Source organism: Chiloscyllium plagiosum, chromosome 3, assembly GCF_004010195.1.
Source record: "Chiloscyllium plagiosum isolate BGI_BamShark_2017 chromosome 3, ASM401019v2, whole genome shotgun sequence".
NCBI classification, from domain to species: Eukaryota; Metazoa; Chordata; class Chondrichthyes; order Orectolobiformes; family Hemiscylliidae; genus Chiloscyllium; species Chiloscyllium plagiosum.
Genome location: NC_057712.1, coordinates 59,626,829 through 59,653,141, shown reverse-complemented (window position 1 = coordinate 59,653,141; position 26,313 = coordinate 59,626,829). Strand labels below are relative to the sequence as shown.

The window sequence follows — 26,313 nt, the reverse complement described above, 5'->3', positions numbered from 1 at the left end:
CTTATGGACATGCCGAATATCCGAAGCCTCCTGGGAAAGAAGAGGCATTGCTATGCCTTCTTGACTGTCACATCTACATGAGAGGTCCAGGAAAGATCGTTGATTATCGTCACTCTAGGGACTTGACGCTCTCAACCCTCATAATCTCAGTTCCATTGATATAGATAGGGACATGTCTGCCCCCTTCCTGAAGTTGATGATCAGTTCTTTTGTTTTGCTTACATTGAGAGAGAGGTTGTTATCATCGTATCATGACACCAAACACTCTATCTCCTTCCTGTATTCTGACTTATCATTGTTTGATATCCAACCTACAATGGTGGTGTCGTCAGTGAACCCGTAGATGGCATTTGTACGAAATTTAGTCACACCATTGAGTGTGTAAAGGAAGTACGGTAGGGGTTTGAATGCACATCCTTGCGGGGCGTCGGTGTTAAGGATTGCCGTGGAGGAGGTGCTGTTGTCTATCTTCACTGAGGATCAGGAAGCTGAGGATCCTTGCAGAGTTTGGAGCTGATATCGAGGTCTCTGAGTTTTGAGATTGGTTTGGTTAAGGTTAAACTGTTGAAAGCGGAGCTGTAGTCGATAAGTAGGAGCCTGATGTAGTGATCTGTATTATCCAAATGTTCCAGGGATGAGTGAAGGGCTAGGGAAATGGCCTCCACTGTGGACCTGTTTCACCAGTAGGCAAATTGCAAGGGTTTGAGGTAAGTTGGAAGGCTAGAGTTGATGTTAACCATGACTAACCTCTCGAAGCACTTCGTGATTATGGAGATCTTCTTTGTCCTTCTTCAATCTTCCTCTTTAAATTTTGTCCATTTTACTAATTCACTCAACATTGCTGCTCGTTTCCCTGATCTTACTTTCATAGAGATCCTGAGGCCCAGCTTCACTCCTCACTACAACATTCATTTCCACTACTCTTTCTCTTTCCCGAATGCATTGAATAGCCCCATTCCCCACCCCCAAATATTCAGCTCCCACGCTGTCCCTTATACCCCTATTACTTTGACTGTATCCTCTCAATCTCAGTTTGTTACCTCTATTCCTCAGGATTATTCCATTGCCATGATAACCATGCCCTTTAAGTTGCTTTTCCTTCCATTTCTTTGCATCCAGTCTGTAAACTTCTTTAAATTGATTCTCCCTCTCCCCATTTTGTGAATTAGGCGATTTATAATTTGTTATAAGTTGATCTCCTACTCCCTGCCATAGATTCATATAGCCTCCCATCTAATTACATTTTCTTGCCTGCCTTTCTAAAAGTTTTGGGTGGGCCTGGAAAATTCTGTTGGTTGTGACTATAGTGCATGCTATTCAAACACTCATCTCCAGAGGGTAGCAATGCGTAGAGGATTGATGTGCTGTGATGCAGTTCTTCTATTGTTGGGCTAACAGTTCAACAAATCAACAAGTGCTTTGCTCATAATCTATTCTTGTCAGGGAATTTTAACCAATTCAAATTCTATCTGAAGTTTTTTATAATTTGTACACCATGTTGCACTTAATGATTTTTGTTCCTTTTAAAATATCTTTTACAACATTCCTCAAGGCATTGTTTTTTTTTTGATGGGGTCGGTGCTTTTTCTGTGGTGTTTTAACAGGCAGTGTAGATTTTAAAAATCAAAATATAGGTTACTCTGAGCAAAAACAAACATGGGAGGAATGCAATGCTCAGACTAGAACTATCTGTAACATTAAATAAAGAGTGATTCACAATCTCTTATCATTTTTATTCTGTGAAGATTCATTTTGTCTCTTTAACATGAACATAAACGTAAATGTAAGCATAACCCAGTTTATACTTTTCATGGTTTTGCTAACCTTTGTGGATGGATGAGAAATATTAACATTAGTTTTTCAGCAGTAAAACATCTTTCTAGGAAAGTGCAATGTATTTGATGAAGCTACTTGGTTCAACAATGATTCGGAGATGCCGGTGTTGGACTGGGGTGTACAAAGTTAAAAATCACACAACACCAGGTTATAGTCCCAACAGGTTTAATTGGAAGCACACTAGCTTTTGGAGCGACGCTCCTTCATCAGGTGATTGTGGAGGGCTCGATCGTAACACAGAATTTATAGCAAAAATTTGCAGTGTGATGTAACTGAAATTATACATTGAAGAATTGATTGTCTGTTAAGCCTTTCATCTGTTAGAATACAGTGATAGCTTCACTTCTTTCATGTGTAAATCACAAAACACTTTTTTTAAAAGTTGCATTCTCGGTTTAGCTGTTAACAATGGTGATAGCTAGACAATATGTTGAAAGTGTTAGCCCCCTGTGTTCTCTGTCTATGACCTGATGTTTAGATTGATTCCAATCTAAAAAGTAAGATAACAGAGTTTTACATAAATTCATGCAGTTTTTGAGCCCAGAGTTCGACATGAATCTATGTGGTTTTTGAGCAAAGTGCAATGTAACTCTGAAAGTACCAAAAAAACTCACCACACACAATATATATGTGTGCATGTGGGTCTTTGTCTGTCTCTGTGTGTGTCTGTCTGCGATGGGGGTTGTGAGTGTGAGAAAGTGTGTGTATGGAAGGGTTTTGTGATTTACACATGAAAGAAGTGAAACTATCACTGTATTCTAACAGATGAAAGGCTTAACAGACAATCAATTCTTCAATGTATAATTACAGTTACATCACACTGCAAATTTTTGCTATAAATTCTGTGTTACAATCGAGCCCTCCACAATCACCTGATGAAGGAGCGTCTAGTTTCATTTCTTTCAAGTGTAAATCACAAAACCCCTTTTTTTAAAGTTGCATTCTCGGGTTAGCTGTGAACAATGGTGATAGCTAGACAATATGTTGAAGGTGTTAGCCCCCTGTGTTCTCTGTCTATGACCTGATGTTTAGATTGATTCCAATCTAAAAAGTGAGATTACAGAGTTTTACATAAATTCATGCAGTTTTTGAGCTCAGAGTTCTACATGAATGTATGTTGGACTATAACCTGGTGTTGTGTGATTTTTAATTCGGTTCAACAACGACTAAGTAAATAAAAACAGAAACATCTAGATCCATTTCGCATTAAATTAAAATCCACAAATCTTAATGTTGGAGAAAATGGGCTTTTAACATTTCTGTTAGCTAACTCACTGTTCTCCCCTATAGAATCCGAGAGATGTACAACACGGAAACAGACCCAACTTGTCCAGCTGACCAGATATCCTGAATTAATCTAGTCACATTTGCCAGTATTTGACCCATATCTCTCTAAACTCTTCCTATTCATAATTCATTCATGGATTGTGGACATCACTCATTAGACCAATATGTATTGTCCATCCCAACTTGCCCAGAGAGCAATTAAATAATTGTCAACCACATTGCTTAGGTCTGGAGTCATATGTAGGCCAGACCAGGTAAGGATGGCAGTTTCCTTCCCTAAAGGACATTAGTGTTTTTTCGACAATGGTTTCATTGGACTTCTAATTCCAGATGTTTATTGAATTCCCATTCCACTCTCTCTGCCATGGCAGGATTTGAACTTGGGTCCCTAGGACATTTCCAGGGTCTCTAGATTAATACCTTCAACATATGGTCTCTAGATTAATAGTCTAGTGAGAATATTACCAGGCCATCATATCCCCAGAAATTGAAGTCTTATGTAAGCCAGACTAGGTAGGGATAGAAGGTTTTCTTCACCAATGCTTCATTCAAAGGAACAAAAGAAATGCAACAGAATAGATTAGACCAAATGGTTCTGAGTGAAATAGAAATATTGGTCAAATGGCAATCCTGTGCAGTTATATCTATAATTTCTAGGTAATTGACTGTATACAGTTGTCTTTAGTGTTACTTGGGGGGTATACGAATGTTTGGTGATTCCAATTATTTGTACATTTATTTATTTCAGTTCATTTTCATCAAGTTAATATTAATGTCTTATTTCAGATCAAATATCAGGAAAGGATCCTAAGGTATGAGGGTGTTTAAGGAAAGGTTCATTGTCTCGCTCTTAGTATTGTTATGCACTTTTGTTGAATAACACAGCAGTATTATTTGAGCGTGATGGTTCCTAGTTAAACATTAAACAATTTAAAAACTGACCTTGAGCACACTCCAGTGTCATAGAGTTATACAGCTCGGAAACAGATTTTTTGGTCTAACTCATCCATGCTGACGAGATGTTGTAAACTAATCTAGTGCCATTTATGAACATTTGTCCCAAAACCCTCTAAACCTTCCTTATTCATGTAACCATCCTGGTGCCTTTTAAATGTTGTAATTTTATCTCCCTCCACTACCAGTCTGTTCTATACATGCACCACCCTCTGAATGAAAAGTCCTCAGATCTCTTTCAAATCCTTTCCCTCCCACTTTAAACCTATACCTTCTAGTTTTGGACTCCCCTATTCTGGGAAAAAGACCTTGGTTATTAAGCCCCTCATGATTTTATAAACCCCGATAAGGTCACTCCTCAGCCACCGTTGCTCCAGGGGAAAAAAGCCCCAGCCTATTCAACCTCTCCCTATAACTCAAACCCTCCAATCCTGGCAACATCCTTATAAATCTTTTCTAAATCTTTTCAAGTTTAACAACATCTTTTCTATAGCATGGAGACTAGAATGTGTTTTAAACAATGCAACAATTTACCTTTATAAACAGGATTTTGGCTGTAGTTTGATTTTTTAAAAGTAACTTTTGCAGATATTCCAATTATATTTACTTCCAATTTAGGATATTCTTCTGGCCCATTTGAATTGAATTTGGAAAATGATTCGCTTTGGTTATTTTAAATTGAAACTCAGTAATTCGTGATTTTGAACAGTCTGTTGTGTTAACCAGTCCATAATGTGTACTATTTCAAATGTAGTTAAAATAATGAAAGCCCATTATGATAATAGAACTTTAATAAATTCAGGGTTCAAAATAATTGTTCAAAAGGAGATTTTTAAAACCGAGTAATTTGCAAGGCAAGAAAAATGCAGCTCTGAAAAGCATTAGTTCAGACAGGTCAAATTAAATAAAGGATTTTGTTTGGATTGATAGCTTCACTAAATGGAATTTGAACTAGGGTGTGCAGATTATTAGCTCAACTTCCTCTGTCCACGATTGGTTCAATCTCGCACTTTGACTTCAGCTAAAAATAGAATTGGTATATAAAAATAGCAGTGTGTTCTCTCATTCTGCTGCTGAACATTTTACTTGACTATCAGTTCACTTGCACAGCAGCACAGATCCTGGCGTCATACAAAGTATTTGTGTTCAAATCTCATATTATTCAGGATGTCAATATTTTCACTTGCCACCTAGAGTGCAGGGGTTCATGACTTACAACAGCAAAACCTTATCAAACTATTGTCAAACCTGTCCCTCAGAATTGCATGTGTAACACTAAGGGAGTGACATCTTGGCTGGATTGTCTGTTTACAGTTTATGATTTTTTTTCAGCATTAGGAAGTCATGAATTACTCTGAATAGTGTACATTTATATAATTGTTGCAGGGAACTGCCATGACTTATTAAAATATTTGGTACGAGTCTCAAGTTTACAATGAGGAATCCATGTGTTGTGTGACAATACCCTCTTGTTAAGTGGCATAGAATTAGCACAGATCTAGTGGCATGTTGCTGGGCATTTGTAAGATCCTGTGGGCCTCAACAGAATTGTATTTTATGTTAAGCTGTAAGTTGGCTCAGAATCTGCCATTACTGTCAGACCAGATTCACTGACAACTTAAAAGGACCATGCTAGGAAGAGCATCAGGCAAACCTAAAATTGAGTTTCTAACCTGGCAAAAATACATGAGACTACATGCATGCTAAACAGCGTGAGCAATATACTTTTTACAAATCTAATTAATTCCACAACCAGTGGGACATAAGAAAGCTGGACACCACTGTCACATCCAATTGTGACTGATGGACAGATAAACAACTAATAGAAGGAGGCGACTCCAAAAATATCCCTGTCTTTAATGATGGCTTCATCCAATTGTCAAAAACTGACTGTGAAGCTCAGAAGGAGGCTCAGGTGAATTGGCCATGCTAAATTGCCCGTAGTGTTAGGTAAGGGGTAAATGTCGGGGTATGGGTGGGTTGCGCTTCGGCGGGTCGGTGTGGACTTGTTGGGCCGAAGGGCCTGTTTCCACACTGTAAGTGATCTATCTAATCTAACCACTGTCACATCCAATTGTGACTGATGGACAGATAAACAACTAATAGAAGGAGGCAACTCCAAAAATATCCCTGTCTTTCATGATGGCTTCATCCAGTTGTCAAAAACTGACTGTGAAGCTCAGAAGGAGGCTCAAGGTGGATCATCCACTTGGCAGATCTGGCTAAAGATGGATACAAATGCATCAGCCATGCCTTTTGCTTGATGTGCTGGGCTGCTCCATCATTGATAACGGATTTGTTTGCGAAATATTCTCCAGTTACTTGTTTAATTGTGCACGCCATTTCATGACTGGATGTGACAAGACTAGAGCTTTGACCCAATCCATTGGTTTGAGAATGCTTAGATCTATTGCATGCTGTTTAGTGTGCAATATTACTGTGTTGTTGTTTCACCCCGTTGACACCTCCCATTTATTAGCATGCCTGTTACTGATCCTGGCATGCCCTTCTGCACTAATCATTGAATCACAGAATTTCTACTTTGTCCAGAACTGACATGATTTTGTAAACTTTTATCAAATCTCCTTTAATTTTCATCTTTTTCAGGAAAAAGCCACAATTTGTCTAACCTTTTCTCATAACTGAAGTTTCTTACTGCAGATGCATTTTTGTAAAGTGCTTCTATACTCTCTCAAATGCATTCACATCCTTGCTGTAGTGTGGCAACAGAGCTGTACAGAGGCTCCAGATGAGGTCTTAGCAGTGTCTTTTACAAGTTCAGTGTAATGTCCCTAACCTTATAAATAAATGTTGGGCTCGCCAGCAAAGCCCACATCCTGTGAATGAATTTTTTAAAATGTGTTACATTCTGGTTCGAGCATCGTCTCTAACTAGTGTTCTTTCTCTCTCTCTCCCCCTCCCCCTCCCCCCTCGCCCCCTTTCTTTCTTGTCCTGGGTGTACACCAGTATTTGAAATTATACATGCTGTTCTATATTAATGTTAGAAACAAATGTACCGAGTCCCACCTGCATTCCCAAAAGCCATCACTGTTTACTAGACCTCTGAAGGCACCATCTAGCTAATCCCTCATTTTATTTCAAAACCTGTTTGGTGTACCAAAACTTGAATTTTGAGTAATACATGTTGTTAATTGTTGACTGGATTGAGAATTAATTCTTCTTGATAGACAGCATCATCACACTGAAAACCTCACAAATCCGATACCTGAATCAGTTGGATCCGGTCAATATTGTAATATTGTGTTATGTAAACTTCACTGGCTTGAATTTGACTTGATCCAGCACTGAATCCTGTCATTTATTTTAGAAGTGTCAACTGGAAAGAATACTACTTGCTTGTGCATTCTTATGGGGTAAAAAAGAATGCTGTTACTCAAGAAACTTCAGACATTTCTGGAATTGTCTGCATCTGTAACAGATCAGTCTTTATCATTATATACTTCGTTAATGAATTTGATCACTAAAGAGATCACAGGATTGGATTAATCTCTGCTGAATGCGTAATTCGATCACTCCTGTTTAAAAGAGGTCATTAAGTCGATTACATTAGTTTCAAAATATAAAGAGGAAAAACTTGATTGGTTCTGTATTCTTTCAAATTAGGAATCTAAAAGTGTTGAAATGTTAAATATTATTTACTAGGACTAAAGGACAATTTTATCTGAACAAATGCTCTGTGCTTAGAAAAATGAGAGACTTTTACCAAAAACAGTAACTGCATTATTTATAATCAGATTAATATTCTAGCTGGTTCTGTATCTTCTGAATAGGAGTTACTGAGACTGTCAGTACTGCATAAGCAAACCTAATTATACATACTACAATTAAGAATAATTTATCATAATTACAATCACTTTATTAAATGTGGGGAAAAACATAACTTGATACCAAACAGTACGTTTTCATCTTCCTCACAAAATAAATTGTGATAAACATATTTTAGAAGGCTTCTTTAGGGGATGGAGTTGTAGTGTGTTTTACCACATGGATTACAAATTTAATCAAAGGTTCTATCTTAGAATTATAAGTTTTTTGCATCAAATGTTTATGGACTAAATTGAAAACAATAAGATCTGCTACAGTAAGGTGATAGTGACCACCATTCAGTTATGTTTACTTTAGCAATTGAAAGGGGTAGGTATATAATACGGGGCAAGAGTTATTGCTGGGGGAAAGGCAATTACGAAGCAATTAGGCACGATTTAGGATGCATAGGATGGAGAAGGAAACTGCAGGAGATGGGCACAATTGAAATGTGGAGCTTATTCAGGGAACAGCTACTGTGTGTCCTTGATGAGTATGTACCTGTCAGGTATGTAGGAAGTAGTGAAGCGAGGGAGCCGTGGTTTACTAAAGAAGTTGAATCGCTTGTCAAGAGGAAGAAGAAGGCTTATGTTAGGATGAGATGTGAAGGCTCAGTTTTGGTGCTTGAGAGTTACAAGTTAGCCAGGAAGAACCTAAAGAGAGAGCTAAGAAGAGCCAGGAGGGGACACGAGAAGTCATTGGCAGCTAGGATCAAGGAAACCCTGAAGCTTTCTTTTGGTATGTAACCCTGAAGCTTTCTTTTGGTATGTCACAAATAAAAGAATGACTAGAGAAAGATTCGGGCCAATCAAAGATAGTAGTGGAAAGTTGTGTGTGGAGTCCAAGGAGAGAGGGGAAGTGCTAAATGAATATTTTTCGTCAGTATTCACACTGCAAAAAGACAATGCTGTCCAGGAGAACATTGCGATACAGGCTACTAGACTAGGTGGGATTGAGGTTTACAAGGAGGAGGTGTTAGCAATTCTGGGAAGTGTGAAAAAAGATAAGTCCCTTGGGCTGGGAAGTCAGGGAGGAGATTGCAGAGCCTTTGGCTTTGATCTTTATGTTGTCATTGTCTAGAGGAATAGTGCCAGAAGACTGGAGAATAGCAAATGTTGCCCCCTTGTTCAAGAAGGGGAGTAGAGATAACCCTGATAATTATTGACCAGTGAGCCTTACTTTGGTTGTGGGTAAAGTGTTGGAAAAGGTTATAAGGGATAGGATTTATAATAATCCAGAGAGGAATAAGTTGATTGGGGTAGTCAACATGGTTTGGTGAAGGATAGGTTGTGCCTCACAAACCTGATTTAATTCTTTGAGATGGTGACCAAACAGGTAGATGAGGGTAAAGCATGTGATGTGTAAGGATTTCAATAAAGCATTTGATAAGGTTCCCCACTGTAGGCTATTGCACTAAATACAGAGACGTGTGATTGAGGGTGATTTAGCATTTTGGATCAGAAATAGCTAGCTGAAAGAAGACAGAGGGTAGTGGTTGATGGGAAATGTTCATCCTGGAGTTCAGTTACTGGTGATGTACCACAAGGATCTGTTTTGGATGCACTGCTGTTTTGTTATTTTTATAAGTGACCTAGATGAGGGCATAAAAGGATGATAGCTTAGTAAATTTGCAGATGACGCTGAAGTCAGTGGAGTTGTAGATAGTGCTGAAGGATGTTACAGGTTACAGACGGACATTAATAAGCTGCAGAGCTGGGCTCAGGTGGCAAATGGAGTTTAGTGCAGAAAGTGTGAGGTGATTCACTTTGGAAGGAGGAACAAGAATAAAGAGCAGTGGGCTAATGGTAAGATTCTTGATAGTGTAGAAGAGCAGAGAGATCTCAGTATCTCTTCATAGATCCTTGAAAGTTGCCACCAAGGTTGATAGGGTTGTTAAGAAGGCATATGGTGTTTTAGCTTTTATTGGTAGAGGGAAAGTGTTTCAGAACCACGCAGTCATGCTGCAGCTGTACAAAACTCTGGTGCGGCCACACCTGGAGTGTTGCATATAGATCTAGTCACTGCATTATAGGAAGGATGTGGAAGCTTTGGAAAGGGTGCAGAGGATATTTACTTGAATGTTCACTGGTATGGAGGGAAGGCTTTATGAGGAAAGACTGAGGGACTTGAAGCTGTTTTCGTTAGAGAGAAGAAGGTTGAGAGGTGACTAATTGAGACATATAAGATAATCAGAGGGTTAAATAGGGTGGACAGTGAGAGCGTTTTTCCACTGATGGTGATATCTAGCACCAGGGCATGTAGCTTTAACTTGAGTGTTGACAGGTATGGGACAGATGTCAGAAGTGGTTTTTACTCAGAGTAGAATGGGTTTGGAATGCACTGCCTGCAACAGGAGTAGACTCACCAACTTTAAGAACATTTAAATGGTCATTGGATATAAACATATGGATGAAAATGGAATAATGTTGGATAGACAGGCTTCAGATTGGTTCCACAGGTAGGCGCAACATCGAGGGCCGAAAGGCCTATATGGTGCTGTAATATTCTATGTTCTAAGACTTTGAAAGTCCATTACAGTAATTCTGGATCATTAGAACACCTATTATTTTTCCATTGGGACAGCATATCAAGGATATATCATAAGTCACAATTTCCAGGTGATTTCAAATTTCATTGATAGTCATTCTGAAGATTGAAATGAATATAGCAAGAATTCTTTCTAATGAAGCTTAATATTTCCATTTAATGCCTGTTAAAGGGACCTTGCCTTTATTTAATTTATATTTTTAAAAATTGGGGACTGAAATGAGAAGCGGTTGTCTTTTTTTAAAAAAAAACTGGTTGAATGGGTGGCTACAGTTTTGAAAGCAAGTAACCTTACACCCACTGCAGGCTTCATGCAAGTAATGGAATAAGCAGTAATTAGAGTTACAGACAGTTTGGTGCTGAGGGGTGTATTAATGCAGCTTCTGCTGGCAAGACGTTGATTGATCTATAGACTAGTGACCAGTTATCAATGACATTGACTTTCTTTTGCTTGTGTGATTGATTCTCAGATGACTGAACAGCTTGCACCTGGGAACAAGTTACAGAGAAAGAGAAGTATTCGGCTCTTCCCCAGCTTGGGAATGGTCTCTCTATAATCTGGCATCAAAACTCACTGTAAACCTGAAGAAACCAGTTTACCTCTCCTTCAATAGTTGTAAGCTGTCACTTTCAACTGATAAGTCGGAGACATTTTTGACAGGAAGGAGAGCCATAAGATTATCTGAATAACAATGCCTGGGAACAAAGACAACTGAACTGTCTTTCCAGCTTTTTCCTGCTATTATAACCTATTTACCCGGGCGAAAGTGATGACTGCAGATGCTGAAGATTAGAGTTGAGAGTATGCTGTTGGAAAAACACAGCAGGTCAGGCAGCATCTGGGGAACAAGAGAGTCAATGTTTTGGGCAAAAGCCCTTCATTAGGAATGAGGAACCTATTTACCCAGTCTGACTGTGTACATGTGTAAGGGTGCATTTTTAAGAGGATTAGATTTTTAAGTAGCATTATGTGTCAATGGTTTATAACTGTTTGTTAGTAGTTAGTAGTTAGAGTTTAATTATTTATAATAAATAGTGATTCTTATTCAGTACAGAAATCTCGTCTATACTTCCTATCTTTCTGGGTCTAAAAGTCATATAAATTGGGAAAATTCTGCGTGCTTTTTTAAAATGTTTAACTTTTGTGAGCATGCTGCCCCAGTGAGACATGACACTATTTAACCTACAAGTTACTATCAGTCCTGTGATACCAGTTCCTCCATGTCACAGAATTAGGACGAATCATTATGATCTATATTCGCAGGCATGTGGTAGTTTCACTTTTTTTTATATTAAAACATTCAGAAGTAACTGTTACTTTGGGTGGTTGTTCCATCTTTGTTGGGTTTTCCTGTCAGAAGTTATCCCAGGGTGGCAGTGATGAAGTACTCTTGACAATTTGAGCAATGTTGATAGAAGCTATTGTTGAGGCACATAGATCATTTGCTGTCTGATAGACCTAGGAGAAGGTGAGGACTGTAGATGCTGGAGATCAGAGTCAAAAGATGTGGTGCTGGAAAAGCACAGCAGGCAGGCAGCATCCGAGGAGCAGGAAAGTAGACGTTTCGAGCATTAGCGCTTTATCAGAAATCAGGATAGACCTAGTCAAGGCTGAATCTGACAGAATTGGTTTCATTTATGAATGAGGATTACCTCCAGATTTGTTGAGTTTAGAGGTAACCTAAATTAGCCAGAAGGGCTTCTGACACAAGGCACATACTTATTTAATACTGACTGATATATTGTAATTCAGACATAGCACTGTATTTAATGTACAAAACCATTAAAACTTTGTGAATTATGCACTGTTAGCATAGAACTATCTGTATTGCAGGTTGTAGGTTGATTATGTTAGTGACAGAAATTTCCATGTGATGACTGAAAAAACGCGATAGTAGCTGAAGTAGGAAATGCAGCCCGAGTCTCATTGGGATCATCACTAATCTGAGAATTCTTGGCTCCATTTTCCTGCCTTTTCCCAATAACACTAGATTCCCTTACTGTTTAAAGATATATTTATCTCGGTCTTGAATATGGTTAACGACTCGCCCTCAACAGCCCTCTGCAGTAAAGAATTCCACACGTGCAGTACCCTCTGAAAGAAGAAATTCCTCCTCATCTCTTTCTCAAGTGTGCGACTCTTTATTCTGAGATTATGGCTTCTTGTCCTTGACTCTTCTAAAAAGGGAAACAACCTTCCCATACTATCCCTGTAAAGACCTCTATAAATCTTATGTCATTCAATAAAGCCTCTTCTCATTCTTCTACATTCCAATGAGTGCAGGCCTAACCTACTCAACATCTCCTCTACTGGTCCTTCCATACTGGTATCAGCCTACCCCCTAGTCAACCTTCTCTGGCATGCCTCCAACGCTAGTATATCTTTGCTTAGATAAGGGACTCAAAACTGTTCACAATATTGCAGCTGTAGTCTGACTAGTGTCTTGTATAGTTTTAGCAAAACCTCCCGACTGTTATACTCCATACCCTTTGAAATCCTCTTGCAATTGTCTAAGAGGTTCCAGGTTTTTGTGGATGAAAGGAGGCATTGCAGGGAAGATGAGCAAAATGATCACAGCAACATGCTACAGTAGGTCAGGCAGTTGCGGAGGGTGGGGGAGGAGTTTAGGAGAGTGAAAAGAAACTTTGGGAACAGTACATTAAGGGTATAGATAAGGTTCTCTGTAGCCAAGAGCATAAGAGTTAAGGACACCTTGTCAGAGCCCGAAACGAACTGGAATGGGAATGGAGAAATTCACTGTAATGGGCCTGGTGTTTACCAATGAGATATGTAGGCCGAAGAAAGCAGTTTTGCTTAGGGAGTGTGAACAGCTGATGTCTAAATCTAAAAATAAAACACAGAGGGTCGTGGTAGAGGGTTGTTGTTCAGACTGGAGGCTTGTGACTAATGGTGTGCCTCAAGGATTGGTGCTGGGTCCACTGTTGTATCATTTATAGAAATTATTTGAATCTCAACATTGGAAACGTGGTTAGTAAATTTGCAGATGACACCAAAATTGGTGATATTGTGGACACTGAAGACGATTATTGAAGAGTACAATGTAATCTTGATCAATTGGAGCAGTAGGTTGAGGAATGGTAGATGGAGTTTAATTCAGATAAATGAAAGGTGTTGTATTTTGGTAAGACAAACCGGGGTAGGGCCTGTAGAGACAAACCGTGAGACCGAGAGGTGTAGGTATATATTTTTTTAACATGGTGTCAGAGATGGACAGGTGGTGAAGAAGGTGTTTGGTATGCTTGCCCTCATTGGTCAAAGTATTGAATACAGGAGTTGGGATGTCATGTTTCAGCTGTACAAGACATTGATAAGGCTATATATGGAGTACTGTGTATAATTCTGGTTGCCCTGCTGTAAGAAGGATGTGATTAACTGGAAAGGCTGCCAAAAAAGATTTCCAAGGATGTTACTGGGACTGGAGGGTTTGGGTTATAAAGAGAGGCAGGATAGGCTGGGACTTTTTTTCCCAGGTGTATAGGAGGCTGAAGGTGACCTTGTAGAGGTTTATAAAATCATGAGTGGCATACATAGGGTGAATAGGCAAGGTTTTTCCCCCAGGATAGGGAGTCCAAAATTAGAGGGCATAGGTTTAAGATGAGAGGGGAAAGGTTTAACAGGAACCTGCGGGGCAACATTTTCAAACAGAGGGTGGTATGCATATGGAATGAGCTGCCAGAGGAAGTGGTAGATGCGGGTACAATTACAATATTAAAAGATATTTGGACAGGTACACAGATTGGAAAGCTTTAGAGGAATATGGGCCAAACAAATGCAAATGGGACTAGTTCAGTTTAGAAAACCTGGTCGGCCTGGATGAGTTGGACTAAAGAGCCTGCTTATGTGCTGCATAACTCTGTCATGTAAGACTGTTAGGACCCGAAAGGTTAAGTACATCTTGACTGACATCATAAAAAGTCATCTGTCCATCAGATTATAAATACTGGGAGGAGCGAAGAGTTCTTTCCGTTCTATGAGTTCTTTACTTGTTCAACAGAAGGTGCCTAGTGTTTCAGTAATTGTCCTTGGTGTGAACAAAAATAGTAACGAATAATTTAGATTAAGCTGAGCCTGATACTTGTATCTCAGATATAATGTAACTGGTTACAAGTAATATGCAGTAAACCTATTTATTGTTCATCAGAATTGAGCCTGCCTTCTGCTGAGGAATACATGTGGGTATCCTTCCCAACATGAGTGGCTTAGATTGCTGCCAACGAGAAAGATTGGTGGCAGAATCTACCTGAAACATCTTAGATGATTCTGGAGGAATCCAATGACACAATCTTTGGATTACTACTTGAGGTGTGAGCTAACTGATATTGGGTGAATAAGACAATAGTGTTGAATGCATAACTGAACATTGTGTGGCAGAAGTGGGTTGTGACTAAGGAATCAGCTACTACTGGCACTGGGGTGGTGAGAACTGTACCATTGGAACGGCCTACACTCGGGCCAATTTACTAGTGAATTGTACAGCTAGAGTGGTGGAAAGAAGTTTAAATTGAAGAATTGGGAAAAGTTTCATGTGAAAGGATGTTGGAAAGTTAATGAGAAAAGGCAAGGCAATAGTGCAGGCTAGCAATTCAGACAATACTTAGAATCACAAAAGTGGTAAAATATGAATTATCCATTTTCAACTTCAGTCATCTAGTTTTAATATCGGAGACTTTCATGAAATAAAAAGCAATTTTTAAAATGAAGAAGCATAGACCTAAAATGGCCAAAGTGATCAGCTGACGACACACTGGGGCAATCAGGGAAAACCAGAATGTATGAAATAACCTGAACTGAAATTAAAATTTTATCTACAAGCCAGTCATCCACTTAGGCACCACAGAACTCTTGTTGCCTGTTTTAAAATATAGTTGTCCAGTAATGTGCTCCTTAATTACCTACGGTTGCCTGCAACTATTCAGCTTGAGCTGCACAATAGAGCAGCAGAAAGGCCAAAATAAACTCTGTTGGTAACAGTCCTTCCCTCTCTTGAAATTGAAGCAACTGTTAATATTTTGTGTGGCCATAACCAATTTATTTTCATTAAGGTAAATACATTTTTAAAAACTATAATAATTGGACATAATAAAACTGTAAACTTTGTGATTTTTGATATAATTTTTCCTGGTTTATCAAGAGTGCTGGTTCATAAGTTGCCAATTAAAACAAAGTTTGCTGTATTTCTATAGCCGTGGCACTTTGTTCTAAAAGGTTTTTGAAACTTAGCTGTACAGTGATTGATTAATTTTTGGTTCACTAAAAGGCTTTATTTGTGACCCAACTTGGTATATAATGTGGCCTCAAAGGCTTTTCTAATGTGCTGTGGAATTTTTTAAGCCTGGAGGAGGTGCTGTTGCACACTGAACTTCAGGTTTTTTTACACACCTCTGAAGATTTTGAAATAGGATAGCTGTATAGAGCAGTCCTGAGAAGGGAGTGATGGATTTAACTGAATTTGATTAGCTTGGAATGATAAATTAGTGTTGATCTCAGTTCGTAAGTGATTACCTAAGCTGAGTGCAGTGAACCTCAGATTTCTTTTGGAGCTATCACAATTCCAGTTTAGAAATTGAAGTCCCAAGTGACATATAACTGCCAAGGTGTTAGATAGAGGGATACCAGTATGAATATATATGAATGGTGTTACTCTACCAGGGGTGTTTTAGGTAATATATCAAACCAGCTTTGTTTCTTTTCAATTTATAAAGGAGTGTTTTACAATTAATGTGATGATATTTTTACTGTGTTTTAAAATCTTTGTATTTGCATTGTAAGTAGATAGTTAGGATTATTTAATTTCATCATTCTTTTTGGAATTTTATTTGTACACAGTATGCAGAAATGTGCGCTTATGGTTCAGCAAGAGATCATTTGTATAAAACCAAACAATAAAATTATAATCTATCAAGACAGGTTCTATCTGGGATCTGACATGTCCAGTAATATCAGCTGGAATTATGACAGGTTCTGAGCTAGGAATGGTATTCAGGCACCTCAGCTGCAAAGCCACACTGACCATCTGGTATGGTGCTACTGATCTTCTAACATTTATAGGTGGGAAATTGTGAGCATGTATTCCTGGAAATTTCCAATATTTAAATCATTCAGCAAGGTCTTTTCAATTATGTAAGCTCTCAAAATTAGCTATACGTTAAACTTGCCTCTGTGTCTGTGGTAAAACTGTAATTGATTTTTAAAAAAATGACATGAAGGATTGTTTTAGTACTGCAGCACCAAGCTACAGTCATACAAGATGATTGGATCCAATCTTTGTTTCACTGAGTTGCAAGCTTCAGTCACTGTTGAGCATCACCACAGTCATGACCACAAATCCTGCTCTGTGGTGTGGGGGAAATCTATGAGAAAAGTCATTTTAATATTGCTGCAAATGCTGCATTATCTGAGGCTGCAGCTGATTTAAATGACAGTACTGCCTGCTTGAAAATTATCTGAAAAAATCTTAGGGGATAAATCTGAGTGTGTGTACAACTCAATGGATAAAATAAGCATTAGGGAGATGGAAATTATTTTGGGTCCATTTACAAGCTCAGACTCAATGTTGCATGAGCAGCATACACCCAAGCACTTCCCTAATGATTGTGAAAAGATTTTTTTAAAATGAATCTCTTGGCATAGGTTAGGTCCTATCTTAATGGATTTCAGGGCAGGATGTCTAAAGCCAGTAGTCCCCATGAACTTATCAGAAGACTAATTTCTGGTCCTACTAATTGCAGCAATGAATTTAGGGAAGAGACTTCCTGTGTGTGATTTCACTGTACTCAGTATAATTATGCATTCTTCCCACCTCCCGTCCATAAAGATTAAACATAAATATGGTGTACTGCTTTTGGCTTTAAAGCTGCAGGTTCAGTTTCACTCAATGAATGGGTGAGGTGATGAATGTCTGCCTATGTTGAATAATCTCGGCACTTTTCAGTGTGCCAGCATGAATTGGATGTTAATCAGTGAGGTGAAAGGAACTGTCTGCCTAATTGGTTGAAAGAAAATAAATAAAAAGAGATTAGTGGTTGCTGACAGATTGGCTCCTCCCTCTACGTGTAACCCAGCCCCTCTCTTACTGCCAAAGACTATTTTTGGCTGCCTTCCTATCTCACTTAGAACATGCACAATTAATAGAAGTAGGCAGAGAGAAGCTCTGCACTGTAAAGAAAAATGAAACCAGAGGTACTTGTTGCTTTCTCTAAAGATCATTACCTGTAGTTGTGTATCGCAACCTGGAATTGTAGCACACTCGTCTTCAATGAAAGTTTTCGTTAGATGGCAGGAAAACGTTGGTGATATTAAGTTTCACCAAATGATATTCATATCTTGATGGAACTGTCCTAGTGCAGACATGAGTGAGTGGTTTCTTATGGATTATTGAAGCTCTGAACTGAAGAACAACAGGGGGAGTCAGAGGATCTAAACCCACTTTGACATGGCTGACTTGGATCCTGCCAATGGATTAGACAAGGACCCTGAAATCGAACTGTTTGTTAAGGTAATGCTGTCTAAGTTAGGCCCTTCATCATGCAAGGCAGAGGGATTTTATTTAGAGTTACAGGTCTGTTCATAGAATGAGCATGAAGACCCTATACAATGATATTTCAAAATGGTGTACTGTCATATTTGTAGTTTAAACACACTGAAGTTTGCAATAAGCTTTTTATGATCACCTGTTTTTGTAATATTTGTACAACAGGTGTGTCCATTGAAACGTTGGTTTGAGCTGCTCACGAGTGACTACTGGAAAAGGTGGTGATGTCATACAGTAAATACTCATCAAAAACAATAATTCCATTTCACAATCAGTTATAAACTTGTAAACACAACAGAACATAATGTATTCTCTCCTAATAAAAGGAATATCCATCAAGCTTCTATCATGTTACATAAATTAGTCTCGTTTATCCTGCTGGCTCAAAATTAAAACTGGGATATTTTCAGTGGCTAAATAACAATGTAGTTCATTATAAGTTTACCCAGTTCTCTCATTTGCTTAATTGGAAAGTAGCATTGCCAAATCAGTAGCCCACTGAGCATAAAGATCCAAAGTTTAATCTCTATTTTTAACTGTTAACAGATCTCCATCAAAGTGAATGAAATAGACCAAATTTTTCTCCATGTTAATTCATTGTGCAGTGGCAAGAGTAAAATCAGCTAGGTAGTAGAGTTCAAAATGTACTGAGACTGCTTGAGACTGTACCTAGACACAGCTTGTATTTATTTTAATCAACCTCTTTGGATTTGTTATAACACAGCTCCAGATCAGAGACTTGAACCAGGATATACTGGTTCAGAGGTAGAGATATTGCCCTGCATTACAACTTGTAAATTTAAAAAAAAATTTCTAATCAACTTGTTTAGAGATGTTGTTACACACCCCTGGAACAGGTGATGCTTGAACTACCACTATACAGGAAGTGCCTCACTCCAGTCACATAAGTGGCATTAAGCTGTTCAGTGGTTTGGTCCCATGTGTTTGACTAATTATGTCCATGAAGAAATATGTAGAAAATGAAACTGCAACACCTCAACAGAGTGATGTCAAACAGTGAATAATAAACAAAAAGTTAATCTGGACTCTTCAGACTAAATCATCTCATTACAGGTGGTAGGGATTGAAATGCAAATTCAGGACTGATGTCAGGAGGCCTTTCTTCAGACAAAGATTTAGCAGTAGAGATCTGGTATCTGGGTAGAGTAGTAGAGGTGCAATTAACCTTTAGAATCAATCCACAACCAGTTAGTAGCAGGCACAGAGGAACTGTAATTCCATGGAATCTGCACCGTCTGAATAAGAGGGGCAAAATACCCAGAAAACGGAAAAAAAATTTAATTCCAATAAGGAGAAAAAACAATCTCTTCATTAGTCTGCCTGAGCTCTATTTGTTGAGATAAATATAACCACGTGTTCAAAGCTGCAACTTCAGACTACATATGAAATAAAAATGTAGCTCTGCAGCTTAGCAATAGGTTGCATAATTCTGTGAGAAGCAAAAGCAAGTTGAATGGACTTGAAAATCTACTTTCTATCTGTGTACCTATTAACTTAGATTTTCCATCCAAGTGACGTCAACCTGAATGAAGTGTCAGGAAAATTTTCAGGGAGCATCCTGCACACCAAGGACAGTACTGTGAGGCAGCACAGTTCAGGGGCAGCACGGCAGCTCAGTGGTTAGCACTGTTGTCTCAGTGTCTGAGGTCCCGGTTTGTTTCCACCCTCCAGTGACTGTGTGGAGTTTGCACATTCTCCCCATATCTGCGGTGGTTTCCTCCAGGGGTTCTGGTTTCCTCCCACAGTCCAAACTTGTGTAGGCTAGGTGGGCCAGCTGTAGGAAATGCAAGGTTACAGGGATAAGGTGGGGGGAGGGGAAGTAGGACTGGGAGAGATGCTCTTCAGATGTTTGGTGTGGACTCGATAGGCTGAATTCTCTGATCAGGGCCAATTAGAAATTTAGCCAATTAGAATTAGAAATAATGCCTACTCTGCATGATTTTAGAAGTCCCTGGCTGCCACATGTCTGTTGAGCGCAAAATTAACTGTTAACAGATCTCCATCAGTACATTTTGAACTTAAAATTAAAATGGTTGACAGGCATAATGGCAGTGATGTTTGGCCTTTTATTTGTGAAAACCCTTGAAAATGTCAACATTTCAATTGATTCTCTGTGATAAATTCCAGAAGATTGGTTCAGCTACCAAAGCAACAACATAAAGATAATACCAGTTATTGGTTTTTATTAATGGATTTTATTTTTGGGGTGGCATGGTGGCTCAGTCATTAGCACTGCTGCCTCACAATGCCAGGGACCTGGATTTGATTCCAGCCAAGTGTGACTGTCTGTGTAGAGCTTGCACATTTCTCCCTGCATGTGTGTGGGTTTCCTCCCACAGGACAAAGATGTACAGGATAGGTGGATTGGCCATGGAAATACACAATTACAAGGAAAGGGTAGAGGGATGGGTCTGGGTGATCTGCTCTTCAGAGGATGAGTCTGGAATCGATGGGCTGAATGGCCTGTTCCCACTCTGCAGGGATTCTATGATTTATAAAACAACAAATGAAAAAAATGTGAAGACTTGAGGAATTCACTACAAACCCTTTGCACATCCCAAGAGTGCCAACCGGTAAATTCTGGTTTGTTTTTAATGAACCAGATCATTACACTGCACCATGCACAGTTCAGTTTACAAGCAGGTTTTTCCAGGGTCCATCCCTCTTTATATGTTCTTGTGAATAAGTGTAAGCCAACTAGAGTGTGAAATTCTGAAAGCATGTTAAACACTAACGGGTGTGTAGTTTGAGTAAAACTTTCAAATTTGCTGAAGTCCACCCTAAATATGTAAGCCAGATAATAACCAATCATAATACATCTGCACTGCTGAAGGAGGCCACTCGGCCCATTGAGTCTACACCAAAGAGCATCCCATCCAGACTCAGCCCCCGACCATATCCTGTAACCTCACATTTAGCCCATAGAAATAAAAGTTGTTATTGAACTCAGTTAACAATCATTTATTAAATTAAAAAACAAAGAACTGCTGATGCTGGAAGTCAGAAACAAGATCAGAAATTGCTGGAAAAACTCAGGTCTGGCAGCATCTGTTAACTTTTATTTCAAAAATATACTTTATTCATAATCTTTATATACATACACAGTCACTTAAGCAGTTCAGTTCTGCACAGTAGCATATGAAGAAACATAACAAACAATAGAGTTTGACTGTATCCAGCAAACAAGCCCATTTCTTACTTCTACAAGTCTATATTTACATACATTTGAGGTATTGGGAGGGTCCAATAACTGAATGGACCCCGATTTAACATCAGCAGAAAGATCTTTAGGTGGTGATCTTTCCAACTGCACCTTGGTAGCAGCTACTCCAGACTTAGTGCATCCCTTAGCACATGATCCTGGACTTTGGAATGTGCCAGTCTACAAAATATGTTGAGGTCAACTTTTTTTTTGAAAAGATTGCTTTTGAAGACTGTAAAGTTTTGGGTAGACCAAAGAGTGTCCTTCACTGAGTTGATAGTCCTTACGCAGTTGATGTTTAATTCGGTGTGCGTCCTGGAGAACAGACCTTTATAGAAGAGTCCTGCATCACAAATCTACTCAGGATGAACCTTGACAAAAATGTCTGCACCTCTCTCCAGGTTTCCTTTGCAAAGGCACATTCCCGAAGGAGATGTGGAGATGGGGACAGTCTCAAATCACCGCTGCCAACCCCCCCCCCCCTTGGTGATGCCAAGAGTCTGGGCATTTGTGACGGGCCTCACAGGTAGAGCCCTACTTCTCATTATCCAAGCAATGTCTTGGTGCTTGTTGGAAGGTTCTGTTGATGAGGCATTCTGCAAAATGACTAACAGTTTGCTCAGGGAACAACCCGACAGAAACCATCCTCTCCTTTTTCCCGCAGGGTCTTACGGATACTACGTGCTGACCACTTCCTAATGGACTTGTAGTCAAAGGTGTTTCTCTTTGCAAATTTCTCATGAAGGAGAATGACAAACTGATTAATCAGATTTTGCACCTGAGAGCATTGTATTGCACCAGAACAGCAAATAGCTGATAAGTGGACAGTGGGGATTGCATACCTGATTATCCTTTTGAATGAATGAACTGACTGTCAGATGACTTCCACCTTGGAAGAAAAAATGACAGGGGAGCTGTTTGTTCAGGCAAGTTAAGTGGGGGGAAGCTGTCTGTGCTTCTTCATAAATACACCAGTCAAATGTTGCGCTCTACATTTACTGCTGTGCATCAACAACACAGTTTGATCTATTTAAACAGTGTACATTCCATGTGTGCATATTAGCCCCTCTGGTAACATCTAGGCAGTGTATAATCATGGATGACCTGTTAAAATTCAGAAAATCAGCTTGAGTTTTATCCATTTGGATTATGGAGTTAGCTGGCCTGAGATTAAGAGAAAGCATATCATAATTTGCGCAGCACTAAAGAAAGTCCTTTGCAGTCTGAATCTTGGTAGAGCAACATTGGGAATATGTATGAGAAGTTATGATCTGGCTGTAACACCAATGGAGACCATTCACCATGGCAATGTGTGTTTCAGCATGTCCAAGGCACTTGGAATGCCATAAAAATAAAGAGTGCTTGAACTGTATATACAACATGTACACCTAAGTAGATTCTCAGTGTCAGTTCAAATAAAAAGGCCTTCCGAAAATATTATTGCAACAAGTAAACACCAGTTCAAATCACAAAGTGGGACATGCACAGAAAGAAAACATAGGTGCCCATTGAATAAAAGCATATCACAACTCTCTTGCTTGGTGGCATTTGCTTTGCAACCTTCGCTCACAATGTTGGTAGAGAAAGTGAGGTCTGCAGATGCTGGAGATCAGAGCTGAAAATGTGTTGCTGGAAAAGCGCAGCAGGTCAGGCAGCATCCAGGGAACAGGAGAATTGAAGTTTCGGGCATAAGCCCTTCTTCAGGAATGAGGAAAGTTTGTCCAGCAGGCTAAGATAAAAGGTAGGGAGGAGGGACTTGGGGGAGGGGTGTTGGAAATGCGATAGGTGGAAAGAGATCAAGGTGAGGGTGATAGGTCAGACTGGAGTGGCTTGGTGGAGTGGGAGGGGGAATTGAAATGTTGAGCTACAGGGTGTTTGGGTTGGTTGGTCCGGGTGTCCCAGAGGTGTTCCCTGAAACGCTCCGCAAGCAGGCGGCCCGTCTCCCCAATATAGGGGAGGGCACATCGGGTGCAAAGGATGCAATAGATGATATGTGTGGAGGTACAGGTGAATCTGTGGCGGATCTGGAAGTTTCCTTTGGGGCCTTGGAGGGAGGTGAGGGGGGAGGTGTGGGCGCAAGTCTTGCACCTCCTGCAGTTGCAGGGGAAGGTGCCGGGAATGGAGGTTGGGTTGGTGGGGGGTGTGGATCTGACGAGGGAGTCACGGAGGGAGTGGTCTTTACGGAATGCTGATAGGGGAGGGGAGGGAAATATATCCTTGATGGTGGGGCCAAAAGTGGCCTAACCAACATTCTGTACAGCTGCAATATGACCTCCCAACTCCTATACTCAATAATCTGACCAATAAAGGAAAGCATACCAAATGCCTTCTTCACTATCCTATCTACCTGAGACTCCATGTTCAAGGAACTATGAACCTGCACTCCAAGGTCTCTTTGTTCTTCAACATTCCCCAGAACCTTACCATTAAGTGTATAAGTTCTCCTCAGACTTATCTTTCCAAAATGCAGCACCTCACATTTATCTAAATTAAACTCCATCTGCCACTACTCAGCCCATTGATCCATCTGATCAAGATCCCGTTGTACTCTGCAGTAACCTCTTCATTGTCCACTACACCACCAATTTTGGTGTCATCTGCAAACTTAGTATTCTCAAAAGATTATTAACTATGCCTTTTATATGTGTACCTTGCCTTTAAGGACTACAGGTGCTGTGTAAGTATAATGTTGTGATTCTCCCTCGCAGTAGGCCTGCAAATTGCATGCTGTGATACCAGTTCATTTGATGTAATGTCCATTTCATAACTTGTAATATGTTTTACTGTAATGAATAAGCTATCCTATGGAGTTGATCAATCCTTGACAAGCAATTGACTATTAGATCATTATTATTAATATGACAGTACTCTGAACTAAACAATTATTTGAGCTATGCATGGTCAGCTTGTGTTTTAGCAATGGCAGTATGGTGTGCTATGGTCACTTTATTAGATCTTGCATTGCGTAGGTTCACATTGTCAAGAATAATAATTTGAGTACCACAGGCACTATTGGGTCGGTGTCTCTGCTTTTAGTACATGGTCATGGATACTCCATATTTATCCAAATTCAGTGTTTCATCCAGTTTGTTTATAGAGTTAATTGGCCCAAGAATAACAGAAAGCACATTATAGTTAAATTGAGCAGGAGATTAGTACATTACACTGAGCAATTAATTTTTGAAATAAAACTTTTTTAAAAAATTGAACTAATGTTTAGTAAAGTCGAAATTAATTTATTTCCTAGGTCCCATGTAGAATTTGAGCAATGTATTTATAAAGAGGTTGCTGCAGTTGGTGTTGTCCACTAGCATTTGTCTAAATATAGCTTAAACCTATAAATATCACCCTTGCAATGAAACTAAAGACATGGGTTGGCTGAAATATTTTCCTGTGTTAGTGTGAATCATGTGTTGATCACGAAGAAAGTTATTCCCTTTTCAAAACTGTTGAAGTATCTATATTCTAAAGCTCCATTTGCATTAATCTAAAATTGTTGCTGATTCAAAGTGTGGGTACTAGTAGTGTTCAGTTTTGTCCTTTCTACCTGGCATAAAAAAAAGTTGCTTGTGCGTCCAGTTTCACTGAAATAATGACTATATCAGATACAAAAGAACAAACATAAAACTTAATTGACAATCCTTTCTTCAGACTAACCTCTGTGATTCTGGGCTATATAAAGTTGAGCATTTACTTCCACAATTTGTTTCTAAACTAAGTGTGAAAATAATTCACTGCAAAACACAACAGCAGTGCCAGGAAGGCTATGCCAAAATGTAGGAAATACTGTACTTTTACGATGCAGGGTTACTCACTTCAATACAAGATGAAATAGAGACTGAATTAGCTTCACAGTTCAAGATTCTGAAGGTATGTAGCAATCTTCATTGGCATACGGCTGTCAGTGACAATAGAATCTGCAAGGGTGGATGAAACTCCAGTTAGTAACTTGAAACATCAGTGTTTGGATCAAATGTCAATAGTGAAGAGAAAATGCATTGGAGTAGATTCAGTTCTGAATTTTCACTGCCATTTTGAACGTCATAGATATAATGAGTGAAATAGTTTTTTAAAAAATTTCTCCTAAGTTTTTTTGATGCATAACATTTTGTCACAGATTTTCCTTCCTGCATGTCTTCCTTGTCTTGGCAGAGTTGAGAGATAGCTAGAAACCTTATGATACTGTATCAGCTGACACCCAATAGCAGGGAACTTTCCAGAAGGTTTGCTTCACATGGTCCAAATATATATCAGTAATGCTACTCACTAATGGCATGATGCTGAGATTAGATTAGATTACTTACAGTGTGGAAACAGGCCCTTCAGCCCAACAAGTCCACACCGACCCGCCGAAGCGCAACCCACCCATACCCCTACATTTACCCCTTTAACCTAACACTACGGGCAATTTAGCATGGCCAATTCACCTGACCCGCACATCTTTGGACTGTGGGAGGAAACCGGAGCACCTGGAGGAAACCCACGCAGACACGGGGAGAATGTGCAAACTCCACACAGTCAGTCGCCTGAGTCGGGAATTGAACCCGGGTCTCAGGCGCTGTGAGGCAGCAGTGCTAACCACTGTGCCACCGTGCCGCCCACACTGTGGAGCTGAGATGGAGATAGAGATGAGCTGAGTGTATCAGTCACTGTAGTTTATCAGTAATGTTTTTGAAAACAACTTTGCAAATATACCTGGTGACGTAAGCAAGGAAAGCTGGTCATTTTAAAAAAGTGTTCAACCACCTTCTATTTAAGAAACACTAAGCTCAATCATGATTTGCTGTGGTTAGAAGTAAAATGTTGAAATATTTAAACATGTTGGTGTGACAGCTAATCATTACCAATGTCAGCAGCAATGTTCTCTTTCATAGTCAGAACTATGTCAATGATGACAGAGACAGAAAATCAAGGTAATGAAAGTTAAATGTGAGATTGTACAATAACAAGGAATCCAACTGAGAAGGAAACAGTAAGGGCTGCAGATGCTTGAAGTCAGAGTCGATAGACGTGAAGCTGCAAGATCACAACAAGTCAAGCAGCATCCAAGGGGCTGGAAAGTCAATATTTTGACCTGAAACCTTTCTC

The 26,313-nt window shown here is 39.4% G+C and overlaps 1 protein-coding gene across 3 annotated transcripts in view; it reads left to right on the top strand.

Moving 5' to 3' along the window:
• LOC122543870 (chloride intracellular channel protein 5-like) overlaps nt 1-26,313 on the top strand; it is a 118,323-nt gene that overhangs the window by 44,882 nt on the left and 47,128 nt on the right. The window contains exon 1 of one of the 3 annotated variants that reach the window (XM_043682743.1): nt 17,584-17,966. The exons of the other annotated variants lie outside the window; for them this stretch is intronic. Within the exon in view, the coding sequence (XP_043538678.1) occupies nt 17,904-17,966 (63 nt within the window). The 5' untranslated portion in view covers nt 17,584-17,903. Of the gene's footprint in view, nt 1-17,583; nt 17,967-26,313 lie in introns of those variants that run through there. 3 annotated transcript variants of the gene reach the window in all.